This window comes from Aquila chrysaetos, chromosome 16, assembly GCF_900496995.4.
Source record: "Aquila chrysaetos chrysaetos chromosome 16, bAquChr1.4, whole genome shotgun sequence".
Lineage (NCBI taxonomy): Eukaryota > Metazoa > Chordata > Aves > Accipitriformes > Accipitridae > Aquila > Aquila chrysaetos.
The window spans coordinates 16031190-16052465 of NC_044019.1; the positions used below are offsets into that span (position 1 = coordinate 16031190).

The window sequence follows — 21276 nt, forward strand, 5'->3', positions numbered from 1 at the left end:
TATAATCAGATAATTGTGGTAATAAACCCTGCAGAGTAAGGCTTGCAAAAGCAGCAAAAGAAGAAAAAAAAAATAGTTTCTCAGAGTAAATTTTGTTGTTCTTTAACCTAGATTGTCTCCTGAAATACAGAATTTCATCTTGTACTGTACATTTCAAAACTCACAAACATTACTGTGTTCAGTAAAAAAAACTCACTTGTATTACTAGTCTACTTGGGATTAAATCCGTATATCCCCTTACCTTAGCGATGATACGGCACAGATGAGAACCTTCCTGGGTAAGGCTGAATAAACTACTAATCGCTGACTCAGTGATGTACATACTATCCGACAATTCTATTTGTCTCAGCAGGTTCTGTGTGACATAAGATAATAAACATAATTTACTTCTAATGAAAAACTTTAGTGTTATATTTAAAGATAAGATAGAGTAGAAAGACTAGTTCATTTAATCCATATCATCTTGCTTCTCACCCAGAGAAAGGAAAAAACCATGGGCAGGAGTCAGACTGATAACACCATAACGCATTTATCATTGCATTTGAATAGATGTAACCAGGAATAGTGATATTTAAAGATAAATACGAATAGAGTAAGAGAACACATATGTGTGTGAGAACATTCAATAAAGAACTCTTCAGCTGCTTAGTAAATTTTTATTGGGTTTGGCCTGGGATTGAACTAAAATTTTCAGAAGGCAACTAATTGTCTTAGTGTAAGAAGCTGTATCACAAGGTGATACAAGATTTCCTCCCTTATTTATAAGGAATATTGCTAAACCCTTTCTAACACTAATTTCTAAGGCTCTTGGTTCATCACTCTTCTTGGTCTATGCAGAAAATATCATTGTCCAATACAAGGAATTCTTGTAGAAAAATATAGTTTATTTATCCAATGTATGAAATAGGTTAAATATTTTTATCTTTGCAAATAATTATCTTGCTTTTGCATGTGTGCCATTGCAGCTTCACAGAGAAACACAGCTGTCAAAAGTATGAATTTTATTTAATCTTACTCTTTCTGAAAGTACATAAAATCATTAGAGGAAGAACTAATTATATTTGCTAGGAGGGAGAAGGTAAGCATTTTTATATTTAATCCAAACTTTGAAAGAAGTGCAAGGAATTATCCTACATTTTACACTGTTATTTATACAAAATTAAATTATCTTCCCTTTAAGAGGCTGTGTTCTCCCACCTTTAGCATTAGAAAAATGTTCCATAAAAGACATAACTTACCAGTTCACATTTTGATATGCAGCTATCCTGAACAAAATCCTGATATGCTGATTAGAAAAGAAAGTACTTGAGTACACAAGTTAAACTGAGAGTTCTGGCCCCTCACACAGACACTTGGTCTGTACCAGAGCAGCAAACTACCCTCAGACAATGCGGTTGTACGGCAGAAGTGGGCACGCAGCCTGACCGAACGGCTCAGAAAACTGTTCTTAAAAGTGTTTTTATTAATGACCTCTAATCCAAGTCTTCAGCCACACAAATACATACGAGATGATGCAGAGTAATTAATTCTGCTCCCTTAAAAGAAAAAGGAATTAGGATTTCAGGTGTATCAGTAGGTGCCAAAGTGCCCCAGGATAGGAATATTAGCAATAAGAGCTGCTCTTCAGATTAAAAAACAATAAGCATCAAAACAACCACAACTTACTCACTGAATTTTCAATATTCAAAATTATTAGCACATTTCAACTCATATGTGGCATTTCATGTAGTTATAAATACTAACCAAAGAATGTTAGCAGGTACCTTGTTGGCTTGACTATAATTCTGCAAATGTATACTGGAGATTCTTACCTCCTAGTAATAATCTTTTAAAACTATAAGGGATGTTTCTGAAAGAGCCACAACTTTTTTTTATCTGAATGCATCAAGGTATGTTAGAATTTGTCCAATACCATGCATTAATTTTGTTTTAGCACTGTAGTAAGTACCATTTAACTATTTCCTCTTCACTAAGTCTCTCATTTCTTTTTCTCCAGGGACAACACAAAATTTTAGCATAACATCACCTCTAAAATATGGACAAATTAATTGAGCATAATTACATTTGGGGTTTTTTATTTGAGGAAGTTTAGAGGGTGCAACGGGATTTCTAATGAGATCTCAAGAAAGAAACCAGTGTAAGTCAAGATAGATTGGTTAGACTTGCAAGTTGTTGCTATTTCAAGAATGGTCTAATGGAAAAAAAATTAATGCATTTGTAGTCTCTGCCTAATTACTCAGTGTATTTATCTACATTTAATCACCTCTGGAAACTATACCTCATGCCTGCAATGACACAGCAGTGTTTCTAGATAGTTACACACACACATATATAACCTGTACACACACTGTATTTTAACACTACTTCCTAGAGTCTAAGACATGCACTGGTTAAAATGTGTTCTGTAATAATATACTTGCTATATGTACATCTTCTAAAAAGTTTAGCTTTTAGTGAGAATCACTGAGAGCAGGAGAGACTTTTTTCAAGGTTTCTAAAGAAAAGTAGTGTCTGTATGAAAGGAAGAGAAAATGCATCCAAAGGTTTTATTAACAAGACATTGTCCAGAAATTAGATGTCCTGCAATGAAGGAGACATCAGGAAAAGTAACATAGTGAGCCAAAAAATCATTTTGTTTGGGATTTGAGGTTATTGGAGAATTTGAGAATACAAACACCTAAATCTCTTTGCAAGTTAGTTGAATTACTGATCATAAATTTGCTGAAAATTGAGAGCTGTAATTCTAATCCTTCTCTTAATAGATGCTCCCCCTCAAGATTCAACAATTTTGAAAGACTGTTTTTTAAACTATAAACTAACCTGTGCCTCATGTGTTAAAACCAGCTCTATCAACTGGCCAAAATACTGAGCAACATTAGTGAGCGTTTCATTAATAGAAGATTTCATGGACTTCAGTATCTGTTCATCTTCAGTTTGTATGCACCTGAAAAGGAAGAGAAAGGAAAGGAGTGAAGGAAAAAAGATGCAACAGACAACTATTGTTTTATCAAGCTGATTGTCACAGATGAGGTCTGCGGGGATATAATCGGAATTCAGCTGTTTACAAGGACACTGTCTTTGTGCCATTAGCATCATACCAGACTTTAATGAAAGCTTTGTCTACACATAGTAAGTATACCAAGGGACAACAGTGGACATTAATGAATAATTTGGGCATCACAATGTACTTCACAGACCGCAGGCCAATTTTTGCTGCAGATGCTGTGTCTTTATACCAGTGTAACTCTGCTATTTTTCCACTTATGCTAATAGTTACAGTCACCCTAGGATGCTTGCATTTCAACTGCAGCTGTGTATATCCATCCATCTTTCATGACCAAAGAAGTGCTTTCAATAATTTTCATTTCTTAATGATAGCAGGGTAAGGACCCAAAATGGATGTATGTCCAGATGAGTAGAGTTCATTTAAAATTAAACAGCATACTCAAAAGTAAAATTTGGCCTTCTACGCAGAAAGATTACATACAGCAGCTTTACAGAGTTAGTAAAACTGTTCTGTAACCAGTGACATTTAGCTGTAACTGAAGAAAGGAGATAAAGATAGAAAACTTTATACAATTCAAATGAAATAACTAATACTTCCTCACAGAAATGTATTCATTTGAATTGTCAAAACATATTCCACCCAGGCAGGCCACTGTAATGGAAGATATTATTTGGTTGATCGGTGTCTCCACCTACACAGTAGGTCCCCTTCTCAGCTCTACCTTTCTTTCACCCACCTATAACAACTTTTTGTCAAACAGACAAGCAGGGAGAGGGCTGATTTGGGACAGGCACTATGAGATCAGAGCTCTCATTAAATCAATGTGTCTCATAGTAGACTATAAAAGTAAGTAAAGTCTGAGCTGCGTGGGTCTGGCAAAAAGCAATAGTACTCAAGAAATGTTCTTTCCTGATAATTAGATGGTCTCTTTTTCCCTGATGATCCCCCGAGCAGAATGACTTGCACAGTGTTTAAAGTAAATCAGAAAAGACTGACTGAACTGTGCTGGAGGAAACAGGGTAACTTATGTTAGGCAGAGGAAATATCATGAGAAGAATTATAAAGACATACTTATTTTCCAGTCTCAGCATCCTGGAGTGCACAGAGCTGAGTAAACCTACAACCACAATTTAAAGGAATGTGAATTTATTTCAGTTTGATTTACTAATACGTGGATATGTGCATACAGGACCATGTAGTATGACAGTCTTGCAACTTAAGTTTTCACACCAGCTGAAATCTTGGCTCCACAGAACTTGAAGAGAATGTTGTCACTGATATCACTAGAGCCAGACTGTCTTCCTTGATGTCTAAAAGCCAAAAAAATCCACTTGCATGTAGCTTTGTGTCTATGCTAGGCTCTGTGCAACAACAGATCCCATCTTTCATTAGGATGCGGTTTAGATAAAAGCAACTCACTTCACCCACCAGAGGCTAACATTTAGAAAGCCTTTCAGAGCTGCAGGGGCCTAGTTCAAACATTTGAGGGTGTTAGTGGATTTGTGTTTCTCATTAGAAATTCTACAACATAATAAAACAGCAAAATTAATATTTCAGCTAGAAAATTTAAATTACCTTTCTGTGAATGCTGTAAATTCTGAGCACTTGTCTATTAAAAGTTTTTCAAACTGCAGAAAGAGGAGAAAGTGGTTTTAAAGCAATATCCATATACACAATTGCTTTCTAAAAATAAATAATGCTTGTTTATGATACTTAGGTGAAAATCCTCCAGAAACAGTATTTCATATGGACACACTTTTTCTACTCTTCTGAATAAAACAAGTAGAGATGAAACGGGAGTTTTAAACAGGCAGAAGTGTTGATCTGCTTGAGGGTAGGAAGGGAACTGGACAGGCTGGATTGATGGACCGAGGCCAACTGTATGAGGTTTAACAAGGCCAAGTGCCGGGTCCTGCACTTGGGCCACAACAATCCCCATGCAACACTACAGGCCTGGGGAAGAGTGGCTGAAAAGCTGCCCGGCAGAGAAAGACCTGGGGGTGTTGGCCAACAGCCAGCTGAATATGAGCCAGCAGTGTGCCCAGGTAGCCAAGAAGGCCAATAGCATCCTGGCCTGTACCAGAAATAGTGTGGCCAGCAGGACTAGAGAAGTGATCGTCCCCCTGTACTCAGCACTGGCGAGGCCACACCTCAAATACTGTGTTCAGTTTTGGGCCCCTCACAACAAGGAAGACATTGAGGTGCTGGAGTGCATCCAAAGAAGGGCAATGAAGCTGGTGAAGGGTCTAGAGAACAAGTCCTGTGAGAAGCGGCTGAGGGAACTGGGGTTGTTTAGCCTGGAGAAAAGGAGACTGAGGGGAGACCTTATCGCTCCCTACAACTACCTGAAAGGAGGCTGTAGCAAGGTGGGTGTTGGTCTCTTCTCCCAAGTGACAAGCAATAGAACAAGAGGAAATGGCCTCAAGTTGCACCAGGGGAGGTTTAGATTGGATATTAGGAAAAAATTCTTCACCAAAAGGATTGTCAAGCATTGGAACAGGCTGCCCAGGGAAGAGGTTGAGTCACCATTCCTGGAGGTATTTAAAAGACATGTAAGATGTGGCACTTAGGGACATGGTTTAGTGGTGGACTTGGCAGTGCTAGGTTAACAGTTGGACTCAATGATCTTAAAGGTGTTTTCCAGCCTAAATGATTCTATGATTCTATTTTATGACTCTGTAAAACTGAAGTTAAGAAAAAAGTAGTATTTTCTACATCATAAATGCAAAGGAACTCACAATGGGGCATCTAGTTACTTTAGTCCAGTAGTCCTCAAAACCAAAACTTTTTTCAGTGTAATTTGTCAACATTATTAACATTCAGAATCAAGCCTATGATAAAATAGGATCCAAAATTAGCCAAGAATGTTTCTATCACTGAAATAGGATTAGAAAACCTTAAACAAGCGACAGGTATCAGTATGTCAGGATTTCTTACAGACTGTTTAAAGTAAGTTTTAATTACTACAATAAAAAAAATTAAACAAGAGAAATGTGACATCAGGTAAGGCATCCAACCTGGTGCATTTCTTCTGAAGAATTCCTGGTGAACGTATTGTATTCATTTATCATTGAACGTACATGACAGTTGACTCTTACTGTCATGCTGTGGACTCTCTGCCATCTATTCTTCTCTAGCTTTTGAGCAATCCTGGTCAACTCTGTGCTTATGATCCAAGCTCTTTTTAATAGCAGCTGCAAGTTATCACATGTTCTATATTGTGAGGAAAGGATAACTTCTTTTTGTTCATCCTTCTCAATGCTGATTGGCTTGGACTGGAGAATACACATACATTCACAGTCTGTCATCAACTTCAAATCTTCCATCCATCGCTGAACAGAATCCATTTGAATTAAGTGCATGCTAGAAGGCAAAGAAAGAGCAGGAAGAATGAGGTAAAGCAAAACAACCTTAGAATTACCACCAGCAATACCATACGGTTGCATCCACCTACCAGGTTGCAATGGATTAACAAAAGGCAACTAATTGATCAAACAATTTGCTTGTAGTAACACAGTAACATGCTTAGCTTTCTATTCCAAACACAGGTTTTGGTTGTCTAATCATCTTTACGCTACATACCCTGTTATAAAATTATTCGTGAAAAATCAGTAGAGATTAGAGTTAAGTAAACAGGAGAAGTTTAAACTACACTTTTTGGGGGAAATGTTTCTTGTACAGAGTTTAATATGATGAAGAAGCAAAGTTATGGGTGTGTTTGCTTGTTGTTTATGGGACTGTACTGTCAGCTTTTTCTAGACACTTTGCCTATTAGACACTTAACAGAAAAAATTTTACCTTGCAGCATCTCTCCAAAGCCCTTCCACCCACACTGACACAGCCAAACCAAGACAGTGAACAATACTGTCAGCAATATCTGTTTCTGTGATATCATAATCCTTTAAACCTCAGCTGGATTCGACTTCCTGACCAGTCCTTCACCTTCCGCCTTATTTCTCAATGCTCTCTGTGCAATTTGCACATCTGACTTCCAAAGCACATTTTCGCAATACAGCAAATATGACGTGAACCAGTGAGGCTGAAAAAACCTCCTTGATGAGTATAAATATATATTTGCAACTAGATGGTCTTTGGCACTAGATGATCTTTAAGGTCCCTTCCAACCCAAACCATTCTATAGCCTGACACGAGGTCAATGCATTTTGTGCCCTTGCACCCTCCAGCTAGTAAAATGTGGTACCCAAGGCAGCAGCTGTACTGAGCGTTCTGACCTCATCTTTGTGATGGATCCGAGTTCCCCAGAGCCTTGCGGTAGGGTTGCCTAGATTTTTTTTCTTGCAGTGTGGTGCCCAGATCCTAATAAAAAACCCCCTTAATCCTCATCCCAACCATATACAGAGACAGGTTTTATGAGACCTGACTAGCATTATTAACATTGTATCTAACAGCATATAGAGGCCAGGCAGAGCAAAGTTTGCACAACTGCATTCATCTTTACCTACTTTGTCTTTGCAGACAGGCTATGGTTTCTGCTTTTGTTCCATTTAGCTGAGGGAATTCCTTAGTGGCAGCACCCTGATCCCTCTGACTCCCTGAAAATTCGCTCCCTCTCTCTGAGGCCTGCCTGGCCCATTACTGCCTCCTGCAGTCTCTCAGACCTTTTGTCTGCATAAAATGCAGACTCCCAGCTTTGTATTTTGACTCTCACCTACCACACTTAAGGCTGGACCTCTGTTTCCCTTTATAGGAGGGATCTCCCCAAGGAAGGAGTGTTGCCTCTGCCAAGGGGTCCCATCTGGCCCTTGGTTCCAAACCAAGGACAGAACTGACACTGTCTATCTCCAGAAATCATCCGTACAAAATTCTTTTCAGATTTACCAGTAGGTGCAGATTATTTCAGTTTACATTTCCCCTCCTCAATCCTCACAAGAAACCAGTTCCTCTGGTAAATATATACATAAAAACATACATAAAACATTTTAAATATCAATAGTAGATATATAATAAGTATGTATATAAATATATATATAAATCTAAGTGAGAGTTACATAGAGCTAAGGGAAAAAGACAAGAGTTATTGTTAAAAAGAAAGCCATAATGTATTTTTAAATTACTTAAAAATTTACCTTATCTTTACGCAAAAGCTTAAAAGATTCTGAATGATGGTTGCTGAAGTTAACCATGGTTGCAATGGTAAAGACTGACTTTATCAGTATCTGTCCCCCACTAGGCCCATTATATCTCCTCTCAGCGCAACAACATTCAGTGGTAATAAAGCAAAGCAGGAGACCAAGAGTTCAAAGAATCATTGCAAGTCTTCATGGCTTAGGGGATTTTTATTTTTATAGGTCTAAAACAGTTCCTGCAGAATTTATAAACACAAGCATGACCAGCAAACATAATATTTGCATACACAACACACTTCCAAAAGAGGCACTTTACTCAGCAAGTATTTCAGATGTCTTATCTACAATGAATAAAATAACTTTTTCTGACCGTTTTCATCAGCTGAAGACTCGGTCTTAATTTTTGGCAAGTCTTCTTAATAGTACCTCTTCCCCTAGTGAAAGATGGATTAATACTAAAGGATTCCAATGAAACGATGATGAAAAGTAAAGAAGAAATGCGATTAAGTGAAAGCAGGAGAGACTGGGCTTAATTATTTTTTTCCAAACTTCTATTGCTATCCTACAGCTAGTCTGACAGCGTAGTGGATTGTTGCTATACCAGAAAGAACAGAAAGAAAGTTTGTATTATAGCCCCCACTCTTTTAATCCAGATACTGATTTATTGCAACTCAGCTTCACAGCAATAATGCTCTGTGCTGTTATATAAGCCTTACTGTTAGAACAGAATCTGCAATTACATTAACCAGGCTAAGGATGGCCAGGCCAAAGGCCTTTAATTCTTGTGCTTTCGTTTATACACTGAGTACCAGCTGAACTCAAGAAATCTCCTTCCAGACCACTGTAGTAGTATTCCACAAATGACCAAAATTTATTAACACACATATGAAAAGGAGGCTCACTTCAAGTATAGTTTCATATAAATCAACAGCAAATAAGATAAGAGATCCGTTTCATTGATCCAATCCCCCTTTTCACTATATACAATGAAACTACTTTTAATTTTAAAGTTCACAGGCTACTGCTATTTAAGGTTTTTGTTTCACTCATCTTTGAATATTGTGTAATTGCATTTCATGATCGATTGTGGCTTGCTTTTTTCTTGCTATGTGTAGTCTCCTTATTGCCTTTTTGGATCTGAAGCAAGGTTTCCTAATAAACAAAAATACCAACTTTAGAAGTTTGAGACCATGATTTATAATGATGTACATAGCTTGCATGCAGTACAGGATAAACTCATTTGACACAGAGTAATGTGTTTTTCATTTCTAAAGTGCACTATGATAATTGATTAAATCTCTGTTTAGTAAGTACAAATAAACTCCTACATTATAAATTCAAATGGAAAAAAACTAGAATAGAAGGTTAGTCAGGAAAAAAAAAAAAAAACAAACCAAAAAAATCATTCATATTTCCTTCAACCCCAAAAGCCAATCTTCACTCTGAGGAGAAAAAAGGATGATAGAGTTGTACAAAAAGGGTACAGATGTTAAAGAAACTCTCCTTGTTTGTCTCTGTTCCTACTAATTGTCAGAAGTACAACTGTAGAGTTTAGGATGTTCTGTCATTGCAACTTAATATTCCTTAACTCACAACAATGGCAAAAATAATACCATTCACCTCTTCAGATAGAAGAGCCACAGAAAACTCCCCCTGCTCACTATGTCAGCTTTTCTGACACATTATTCTTTAAAATACACATATATCATGATTACTCAAGTGAAACATATAAATGATTCACCTTCATCCACTTCTCCCTGCATTTAGAGAAAATCTTCCTAAGCATTCAGTAGATGAATTTGTAGACTTATTTTTTTTATATATTAAGGAAAGCAAAAAGTGTGATCATTCCCAATTAGCTATTAAGAATCACATTCCAGACAGCATTTACTGAACTCCAAAAACAAGTTGGAAATTTCCATTTTGTCTCCCCATTACTGAAAAAAAAAAAAAATAAAATCTACACCTACAAAATAAAGACAGCCATAATGGGTCAGACCAAAAAAAAAAAAAAAAAAAAAGAAAAGAAAAAAATCTGTCTAGCCCATTATCCTGCTCCCAACACGGCCATTAGGAGATGCATAAGGAAAGATTATAAGGGGCACAGCAAGAGCTGAGCAACCCCTCCTTCCCATCTTCTGGCAATTAGTGGTTTAGGAACTTCCTAAGCCAGAAGTTGTGTCTGAGCAGGATGTTTTTACAATTCATGAAACAAAAGCAGCCATTAATCCCTTTTTGAACTCAGTTAAACTTTTGGCCTTTACAACATCTGGTGGCACTGTCTCACATTGATTATTTTTTGTATGAAAAAGTGTTTCTTATTGTTTGTTTTAAACTTGCTGCCTGGAGATATGAACACAAACTCTTTAGTTCTTGTACGCCAAGAGATACTGAAATGATAGTTCCGCGTTCACCCTCTTCGTGCAATTCAATATTTTATTTGCTCTACCCTATCTTTTCTCAGTTATCTCATTTCCAAGGTAGAGAAACTCAGTCTACCTAGTCTGTCACCATGTAGAAGTGATTTCACTCTTCTGATCATCTACTTACTCTCCCCACCTTTTCAAAAAGCCTTTTCCAGTTTTCTTATGTCCCAAGATGTGATGGCAAGAACAGCATGCAATAACCAAGATTCAGGTGAATTATGGATTTATACATTTGAATTACATTTTCTGCGCTGTCCTTATTTTCCAAAAATACCCAAAATTAAATTTCTCTTCTACTTAAGTGTTTTCCAGAGAGCTGTTTCATTTTTACCATCTGGAAAAATCTACTACTTTTGATTTCAGAATCTTTTCCATGAGTGATAATATATAATTTACAGTTCACTATTCTATATGTATTATGAAAGAGATTGTTCTTCAGTTCCCTTCCCCTCCTCACACGCACTACTTTACGTTCATTAACATATAATTTCTTCTGGCATTTTACATTTCAATGACTCAGTATTGTGAGACTTTGTGTTTACACATTATTTTAAATGAACCTGAAAAGTTCTGCATCAGCAGGAAGTGTCCTGCTATTATAACTATTTTTCAGGTTGTTAAATACATTAAGCAAGATTGGTTTGAGCATAAGGGACCCTACTAGTGTGATTTTCCCCAGTTCTGTTTAACTGAGCAACAGTAGCTGGCTAACTGGCAGAGATCCTGATGTACAGACATGGTAGTTCCCCACCAGTTAGAATTTCTGAATTTAGTATATCATGGCATATTGACAAAAAAAGCAATTTATCTAGACTCTACACTATAAAAGCAGCATTTCATGTAAAAATAGTAGTAAAAATAATTCAGTGCAAAATAAAAATTCAAGAGAAAGTCTCCAGCATTTCTTCAAAGTCATTCTATTTTAATTGAGGTTGTAAAATATTTGATGAAGTTTTCAAGAGCACTCAAATGAACTTGAGTAACTAGCAATTTGAATACTCTGAATTCTAGTGTGCTTGCCAAAAAACAGTCTTTTAAAAATTGTGTTATTTTGACAAAATCATTTGGTGTCAATGGCTGAGACGAACTTAGAACAACAGCATGTTAAAAGTATATTGCTTTGAAAGATGCTCAGACTTTGTTTCATACAGATGTTTCTGCACCATATAACACATTGCAGGCAAATTTCATCCTGGAGGAAGACTCCCATAAAAAAAAAATACTCCCATTTTAAATTTCTAAAAAGAGGCATATCATATTCAAAGTTCTGTTACCAGCATTTCTCTTCTTTTTTGCTATTTTCTATCATCTAGTAAGTAGCTTGTTAACTAATGAATCACAAGATCTTTAGGATAGACAAGATGGATTGACGTCTAAAGGATTGTTCTGTCTTATGTTGGTGCTACATGAATACAAAAGTGAAGAATGAATAACTAGATCATTTGTTTAAAACTTCCAGCTTGGAGCTCTCTACTACTGTTTTACTGGCAGCACATGCACTTCTTTTTTAAATTGCAAATGTTACAATGAAAAAGAGTTATACCTCCATTTTAGCACTGAGTTTCACTAAGTGCAAAAGTTTCATGTTTTATAACATTGTGTTGAAGTCTGAGCTGATCAATTCACGTGAATAATTCTAGCGGTCATATTTATAAAGCATAAAGACTTCTGCTCAGTCTTAGCCTTTTTATCCATTTTCACCTATTATGACAGATTTATTACCAATCCTAATGATAGCATTCAGTACAGCTTCCAGATAAGCCTACGGTGAAAGTCAATGCCAAGTCTTACAACTGCGCTCAGATTTATTATTCTAATTAGTGGTAGGTAATTAATTGGCAACAAACAACTTCTTGAATGGATTTAGCCCCCTCTTTGAACATAAATAATCTCTAATTTTTTTCTAATTCATCTTTTCAAAATTACTCATAGGTACCAAATATACCCAGGGTCAGTTTCTACATCAATAAAATGGACAGCAGAACTCAACTCTCAGTGGAAGGATTTAGTGAAGAACCATCAAGACAGCTCTTATTTATCCTCAAGTTGCTTTACATGAATTGCATAAAAGAGCCTTGTAGATCCATGATATTGTATTCACACTGATTTTAGCAAAATTTTATAGAGCTATCTAGAGAGCTAGCTTAGAAGACACAGAATAGCTTTAAGGTAGCTGAGAATCAGATTCCTGATTTTTAAGCAAACACACTGGCTTTGTAGATCATTCCTTTGGTAATAGAGGTCTATGAATATTTGGTATTTGCAATTGATGTGGCAAGCTAAAAGATTAGCCAGATGATTTGCACTGTGTTCTCTTCTCCATCTGATTTTATGTTCTTTTCCAGTAGGACATCAGCAATCCAACTTGACTAGGACAAAAGATGAGTTTAGTATGAATTATTTAAACCTTTAGAAAACACTGATAAAAGCAAGTTAGTTCCTAGTTTTCAAAAAAGTTAACAGGCTATATTAAAATGGTATTTTAATTTGCCTCAATGATTACTCAATCATTATAGTTATTAAAGTCTAACAATTTCTCCAAATTAAGTCAGTAATAGATAATGCAAACTACAGCCCTGAAACATTTCTCAAAACAAAACAACTTAAGGAAAGGTGCACTGTAGTCAGCCAGATATACCAAAGTGTATTGTGGAAGGCAGAATTCTGTTAGCCAGCATTGATCACCCTTCTACATTTTAACATTTCCATTTAATTTAGGAGTAGGTTTAAACCACAAAGAAATGCAGCAGAAATAATAGAGGTAGTACCACTAGTTTCAGGAAGCTGCACACCTGTGGGCAGAATAAGTAAATATTGGTTACAAAACCAGAATTACTCAAAGATCACAAGTGAAATACAAATGTATTACAATAGTGCTAAGTTAACTGTTTTGTTGACCTCAAATATTGCTACTTTTCTGATCTCTTCACCTGACCTGAAACAATGGTCCCTCCTTGCCATTTACTGAAAATCCAGTACCACCAAATTCAGTCTGGCATCTGCACTCTGGGATGCTGGAGTTACTCAAACCACCAGCCTCCTCAATCAGTGCTACCATAGAGAAAATACATTAAAACCACAAACAGTTTGTGCCTTGTTAAGCACCCATCCAAATTCTGCAGGGAGATAAATGAAGACCAGCCTGTGAAACTTAGAACTGAACATTTGTGGTGAGGCTACCGCATTTTGTGAAATCTTATGTATTCACCACTATAGAAATGTCTATAAGGAAAGTAAAAACACTATAAACAGTGGTAATATATAAGGTACGATGTGTAAATTGACTGTAGCTTCATCGCACCTATTTAAAAGGCCACATAAATCATTTAGTGTTAAGTGCTGCACCAACATTCTTCTCAGATTTTTATGTTTTTCTGAGAAATCCTCACTGTAAGTTGTCCCTCTAAAAACGTCTGGAAATATTATACCATCCCAGAATTACTGGCACACTATAGAACATAAGGAAGACACAATATAAAACCACAGACCGATTCAGCTTGCTGATTAGCTTATGTAAAATCTGGGATAAACTTATCGCATATTAATTTTCTTTGCATGGTTAGAGTTTAAGTAGGCCCAGATCCTTTCCAGCCTCTGTCAACTGAAGGGATAGTCAGAAGGCAAAAGGACTACTTCAAATGGTTTTTGTGGATTTTTACTTTGTGCCTGGTACATTAAATTGCTAAAACAGTAGCTGTCTCGACAAGCACATAAGCCACTGAGTTCACAGAAAGTAAAGACAGCAGTAAAAGAGAATATAATTTCCTGGCGGAAAGGAGCAAAATGCTAATAAACCCTGCTATCAGCAAGTTAACGACAGTATAAGGCTGCTAATTGGCCGGCTTACAGGCAAAGCTGAACAAACAGTATGCTAACATTGTGACAATGATCACCAACTAAAATATGTGTTGAATTTATATTTGTATAGTATTATTAATTCATACTTGCAATGAATACTATTGCATTTGTAGTGTCATTATAAACTAGTAAACTGACTAAAATTTCCAAAACCAATTAGCTTGGTGAACCTTGTGATATTGGCGTATTCAGGCTTAGTAAATGGACTGTTATGGACTCAGATCAGACTTGATGGACTTTGATCCGACTTGAAGAATCCACTAGACTTAGAAGCAGGCAATTTTAGGCACTCTACAGTTCATACAATATGGTAGATAAGGAAAAAAATGCTCTCCCACTGGCCCTGCTGCTTGATAGTCCATTCATGTTGAAGTGGGAGTGGGGGACTGCCAATATAAATCCACTGCTCCTAGATCCCTTCACCAAAACAAGTTGGTATGAGTTAATGACATGTTTATATTTTTTAGCCTCCATTTGGCCACTGGTAAAACTAGAAATGAAGGTGAACTTATCAAATTTTGCAAGTGGAACTCTATCATAGAGCACTTTTTTTTTTTTTTTTTTTAATATTGGCCTTTTTTATTCTGTCTCTGTGTAAGAAAGTCTGTTACTCATTGAAGGTCAAAGAGAACCCAGTTGCAACAGGACACTGATCATTACCTAAACTATGCTTATCTCTGCAAGTTCATTTCAGCAGCAGTATGCACTCCATCAGCTACACTGGCCTATGTGTTCTCTGGGCTGAGATGTCTCACTTAACCAAACCATATGGTAGTTTTGTGCTCTGCACAAAAAAAGAAACTTCAGGTAAGACCATCCAGTGAATTCTCTCTTGGATCAGCTCCCGTTCATTTTTAATTATATTTACAGAATATCAGTGTGAGATAGACAGAAGAGTTACATATGAAGTAAAAACAAACAAACAAACAAACAAAAAAAACCCAAACCACCACAACAAAAATAATCCGCTGACCAAGCTTTATGAAGGAAATTGGTTCTTTTGTTCAGCATGTTACTTGATTGTTTGTTCTGCAGTGAGTAAGCAGATTCCCTTCGTTCCTCAGGCAAATTGCTCTTTGATGAGCTGGATGAAGTAGCCATTCCCTCCATCCGAGGTTAGGTCCTGAAATAAGAAACTATTCTCCAATGCATAGACAAAAGCAGTGCTGAAGAGGCAAGATGCCACTACTCTTGTTCTCTTTACAGTTGACACCCTGGGTCTTGCAAAAACATGAAACAGTTATAGTTTTTCTGAAAAATGAGATACCAGAGCTGAGGGGTCTTAGCTTTTTGCACAATGACAGAATCCTTGACTTTAGACTGTATTTAGCCTAATATAAGCAGAACAGGATAGCCTGATGGAACATCACAAGGCAGATCTACTCAGAATATTTTTACAGCTTCTTTCAGGACTTTAAATCTGACTTGGTGACTGAAGTTTGTTGATAATCTTGAAGGGATGTTGTCATCAGCATATATTTAAATTGCTAATTACCAAGTACACAAAAAGTTCGCACTCCCATAAATAGCTGGGCATGTTTTCTGCATTATGTGACAGAAAAGTCAACAAGGCCATCAACAGGAGAGAATGTGCTCAAGATATTAACCAGAGAGTTCATCCCAGTTCACTGCTTCCTGATGCTTAGGCTACGCTTGCAATTGCAGAGGACAATATTCCTCATAGCCTTGTAAGAACAATATGCTGTAAGAAAGTAGTCCTCGTAAACACCTAGCAGGGAGGGACAAATAGAAATGAAAGAGAGAAGGAAAAACACAACACTGGAAATAATTTGGGGCCATCAACCATGGAAACGTTCAGACACAATCACAAGCCAGGTCTAATTTGGAGACTAACGTGAGAGTCCATGAAAATAGTGCCAGTGCCTCATTGAACATTTTTTTTTCTTCCTCCAAATCTGCCTTAATTTGTAGTATAATAACAAACAGTACAGCTCTCTGTGCCTTTTTCAAAGGCCTTATGACATGCATTATGAGCAGCACCATTAGCCTTTCACCTTTTACTATTTACTCATTTAAGGTCCTAACCCTAGTGATTAAGTAAAGCCTGGATTACTTAATGAAGGAAGCAACAACCATTTTACAGGGAGTTATGAGATCAGTATCACTCAGGAGACCACAGAAATTTGGGGACCCTCAGTCACATCTATTGCACAGCAGCTCTAGCTAAAACGGTCAAAAAAAGAGGTAAGAAAAGGATAGCATAGTGTTGGCTTTTCTAAGATTCACATTAGAACATTAACCCTTCAACAGACAAGTTAAAAAGATGAAAAGCAGCAACACAGTGTCACAAATACTGGAATGAGTTGGTAAAAAAAAAACCTTTAGTAGTCTTATTCAAATAAGAAAGCAGTTTCTAATAAAAAAAAAATTCTATATTTATGCACATACTTATATACTTCTGTAGAAGTCAGAAGACTGAAAATGAAATCTTACATCATCACATCCACTCGTCTGATACCAGAAGCAACCAGATCAGATAATTTGTTCATAAACAGCTTAAAAATCAACTCTAAAAACTATTTCTTGTGGGCTCAAAAGTGTTCTATTAAGTGGCTATTCTAGAATCACACTGCTCCGATGGTTAGAAATTTCTTATTTCTAATCTAAATTTCTTAAGAGCCAGTTCATTCCCATTTGGTTTCATCTTTCCTTTTAAATAAGAATTTATCTTCCAATGCATTTCTAGAAAGCAAACACATGCTCTCAGCTTTGTTTTGCAAGACTTAACAAGCCAAATTCTTTACGTTCCTTTTATGAAACTATGTCGCTTTCCACTCCCCTTGCCCTAAACAGACTGCTAGATCTGTAGCCACTGCAAAATTCATTTTTTACTGAATGACATTTGCTGTCAAGCATGATAGCAAAATGAAGTCTCACAGTAACTTGCACAGTGACATTAGTACACCCTTATCTCCACCAGAAATATCTCACTTCATACAGTCTGGGACTGGTCTCGCTACCTTCATCACCACATCTTCCTGACAAATGCAGTCACAGTCCTCTCATTATCAAGTAGTCTACATAGGTCCTTCTCCTAATTTTTTTTCCCCATTGAATGGACTACAAATTGTTGCACACTTTCTTGTTCTCAGCCTCCAAATGTAAAACGTTGAGATTTCAATTACTCATCTCTTTTCTTCAATACTTGAAGTCTACTTCTAATTCTCTGCTTTCAGAAATAACCCTTGCCATTACCCTTTCCCATTTTACCCTTTGACTAATAACTACTCCTTTCTGTATTTACTAGTAAATTACCACAAGTATAATCTCCATTGAATTTCCTTTGTTAAAAGGGAAAATACAGAAAACAAAGTTACCTTATCAGAGAATGACAGCAGATTATTCAGTACAATGCATCTTTGGCAGGTTCATGTTTTGGCATCCCATTTCCTGCTCAATCCCAAACCTTTAGCTACTCTTTCCTAGAGTTTCTTTCCTGAATTTCTCCTCTCTTCCTTTTCCTTCCCAGTTATCTCTTATTCTACCCTCTCTCGCTCCTTAGATATAAGCATTATGTTTTGCTACTTTCCACTTGGAGTTGCTACAAAATTTTGCTAGCAAGTTCAGCAGCCTAGAGTAATTTTCTTGCCTTTTGTAGATTGAGTTGTGTTTTGTTTCTCTCTCAGATGTTTTTCTTTCTCTTTCCATGCACTTGACAGAGTCAAAACTAGATGATTAATGTTCCTGCCTGCTTTGTTCAGTCAGGGTATTATGACTGCATTTAATATCTACTCCTTACTAATTGCATAAAGTAAGCATTTCTTACCTTCTTTTTTAATCTGCACGGTTATTGAATTTAGATAGTATTCATATATATTAAATTGCTTCCCTGAACGAAAGTCTCATTGGAAAAAGTATAACTGACAGTATTTACTAGACTAGAGTCCTAGATAGTCAAATCACCACTTAAAAGCCTATTATAATAAACACAGACCTGCTGTGTTAGTCTGCCCACCTGGACCCTTCTTTATACTCCAAATTAGGGTACAATAACACCAATTACTCTGTGTACGTGTGTGTGTGTATGTACACACATATGCATATGACATTCCCCTTCTCTGCACACTACAGCCCTCCCAAACAACAGATTTTGTCTAAGGCTCTGATCTAATTGGAAGAGACCCTGTTTCACTCCTGCCTTTTGAATGTAATTCAAAATTCCGATTTCTCTTTCCTTTCCCTCCTGCTGATACTACTATTTTATTCTTTCTGCTTCTGTATCCACTGCTCAGTTGCCAGAGAGAGACCCCTGAGCCAAGCAGAAGCAGGAGATATTTGCACTCCATTTGCTGTACACAGCCAAGCTTGTATTTTCTGAATTACTTAAAGCTTGTGCAGCCCTCCAGCCACAATATATTTACTCAGAACATCAGAGTGATCTAGCGGATAGACTCCTTGAGTAGAAATTCAGAAAGGTGGGCTCCACTCTTTGCTTTCCTACTAATATTCTGACAAGGTTTGTCACCTTCTGCCATCCTTCTCTCCTGCTAGACTCTGTCTCTCTCCTCTGCTTAGCCTATGAAGTGACAATTTCTTGCTTTTGCACTGAGCATGGCGCAGTGTTCTGATCTTGATTGGAGCTTCCAGATGCTACTGTAACACACGTAGCAGAGAAAGGCAAAAATCTAAGTTTTTCAAAGCAATGCTGAGAGGAGTTCTGAAGTCCAAATAGCAAAAGGAGAAAGGAAATGAGCAGTTATTTTTACTATCATAAAGTTGCTTTTGAATGAGGGACAACAGCTGAAGCGTGAAGAATGCCTGAGCTAGAACAGTCTCATTAAATTACAAAATCCAAAGCATTAGATCTTGGAATTAGATTCCAAGACCTGAAAAAGACAAGAGTTCAGGAGGGTTCTTCAAAATGCTGAATGAGGTGAGGAAACAACCACAGTCTGGTTTCCTGGTGAAAGTAAAGAGTGGGTTAGGAGTCCCACAGATTGCTCATTCCTTGGAAATAATTCATTAGCAAGGAGTTTTCACCTTACTGCTGTTCACAGCAACTCTGGTAATCTGAGATGTAAAAGAGGAGCAAGGGAGAGAGCAAATCTTGCTGACAAAAGCCCCATTGCACAGGTGTCAATCTTCCTCTTCAGCAGGGAACAGGTGAAAAGAGTTACATACCATGCAGCATAGAACCAGATGGCTTTTAGAGGGACCCAGAATATTACAATGATGACAAGAGGAGAAGATGGAAAAAAGATCTCTCTTTTTCCCCCTTCTTAGTGAGTAGGATGAAACAGCATATCTATTTATTTCTCTTCATTTAGCAAGAGCAGGGTTTGGGTCACTGTCAGTGAATCTCTGGCACAAATGAGTTATCCATGATTCATAAGGGTATGCAGGCTTCACATTCTGCAGTGCATTAAAAACAGAACAATGATGTTTTCCAGAAAAAAAAGCATCGTTCTGGTATCACTGCACAAAAATAAGTCAATTATCCCTTCTTAATTATTTATTTAGCATTAATAAACTCTTAACTGGCCATGAAAGGAACCTGGGAAAGAGGAGTGAAAAAGTGTAGTGAACACCATTGATCTGCAATAATACATCCCAGGTTCAATGAATTAGCCTCTGGCACCAAATATAAATAAATGGGTATTTTATATGAGTACAGTATTTTGCATTAAAAACAATTAAAGGATAAGTGGAACTAGGTTTTTGTCCTGCTATAATGCTTTATAATATCTCACAGTAGAGCAAGCAAATTGGATGTGAAAAATGTATCAGAAATGGAAGCAAGGAAATGTTCCATAATATTAAGTCTGTTATCATCACTAGCCTAGCTAAAGAAGTTTGCTTCATATAAATTACTGTGGGATGACAGAACTTCCTCACAAATGGGAAAGACATGTCTGATACACAAAAAGTGGCTTATTCATTGAATTTTCTCTTTTACTTTTCCTTTGTCAGTCTCTATTATGAGAGTAAAGTCTTCAGAGGAAGGAAAAATCTCTCTGTGTATTTGTCAAGTGTCTGATTAACAATCCTTTCCAGCTGCCATCATATAATCAGAAAATAAGATAACTGACTTCACTGTATAGAGAAGCGAATACAAGTAGATCCAGTTTTCTATGTGATTTCTATGTTCTACTGTTTTCCAGAGTGCAAGAATAAATCAATTTAGCTTTATTAAAGGATTTTCATCAGCTCATAAAATTTTCAAAGCACGCGCTCAATAGTTTCTCAAAGTCTATCAGTTCTCAAGCAGAATGTACTTTTCTGTAGCTTCCACTGATACAAAAATTCAGGCAGGAATCTCAGCGCTAACTTGGCACACTGACTGCAAGCAAAAGGCTGTACAATTCAGGTTCCACATCTCACCTGACACCTGTTTATGGAAGGACTCAATGCCCTGAAACCCAGATCCTAAATCTGAAACATTTGAAACAAGTTCAAAACTGTGCATTTGGGGCTATCTCTAACTCAAAGGGAAATGGAGTTTCTCTCTCCAGTGTCCTCCTCACCAAAAGTTTCACTTAACTAAATTCATTATTAGACTGGAAATTATCCATAAAAAGCAAAGCAGCTGGACCTTCCTCCTGAAATCAGCAGACAAGAACCAATTATGCAATTCCCATTTTGGGAAAGATACAGCATTTCTCTTCAATATATTCCAGAAATTAATAATTTAAATAGATGTGCTCTTCAAAAGGCACTGGCAGGTACCTCTGTTCTGTTACCAATAAAACAGGCGTAAAAAACCCACGCATCCCCCAAACCAAACAAGAATGTGCCCACTTTCCTGCTTTTCACTACTGCTATGCACAAAAGCCAAAGACAACTCATTTCTAGTGGACAGCAGAAAAGAAATGCCAATGAACCTATTTAAGACTCATCAAAAACAGGCATTAGAAATAGTGTGAAGAAGGTGCAAGCA

At 36.9% G+C, this 21276-nt stretch overlaps 1 protein-coding gene across 13 annotated transcripts in view; it reads right to left on the minus strand.

Annotated features, from left to right (window-relative positions):
• The window catches only part of INSC (INSC spindle orientation adaptor protein), a 150000-nt gene that overhangs the window by 64918 nt on the left and 63806 nt on the right, over window positions 1–21276 (minus strand). For all 13 annotated transcript variants that reach the window (XM_030038371.2, XM_030038375.2, XM_030038377.2 and 10 more), the window contains 4 exons: window positions 6025–6370; window positions 4583–4635; window positions 2821–2944; window positions 242–355 (listed from right to left, as the gene is read on the minus strand). In XM_030038371.2, coding sequence (XP_029894231.1) covers window positions 242–355; window positions 2821–2944; window positions 4583–4635; window positions 6025–6370 — 637 coding nt within the window. The remainder of the gene's footprint in view (window positions 1–241; window positions 356–2820; window positions 2945–4582; window positions 4636–6024; window positions 6371–21276) is intronic.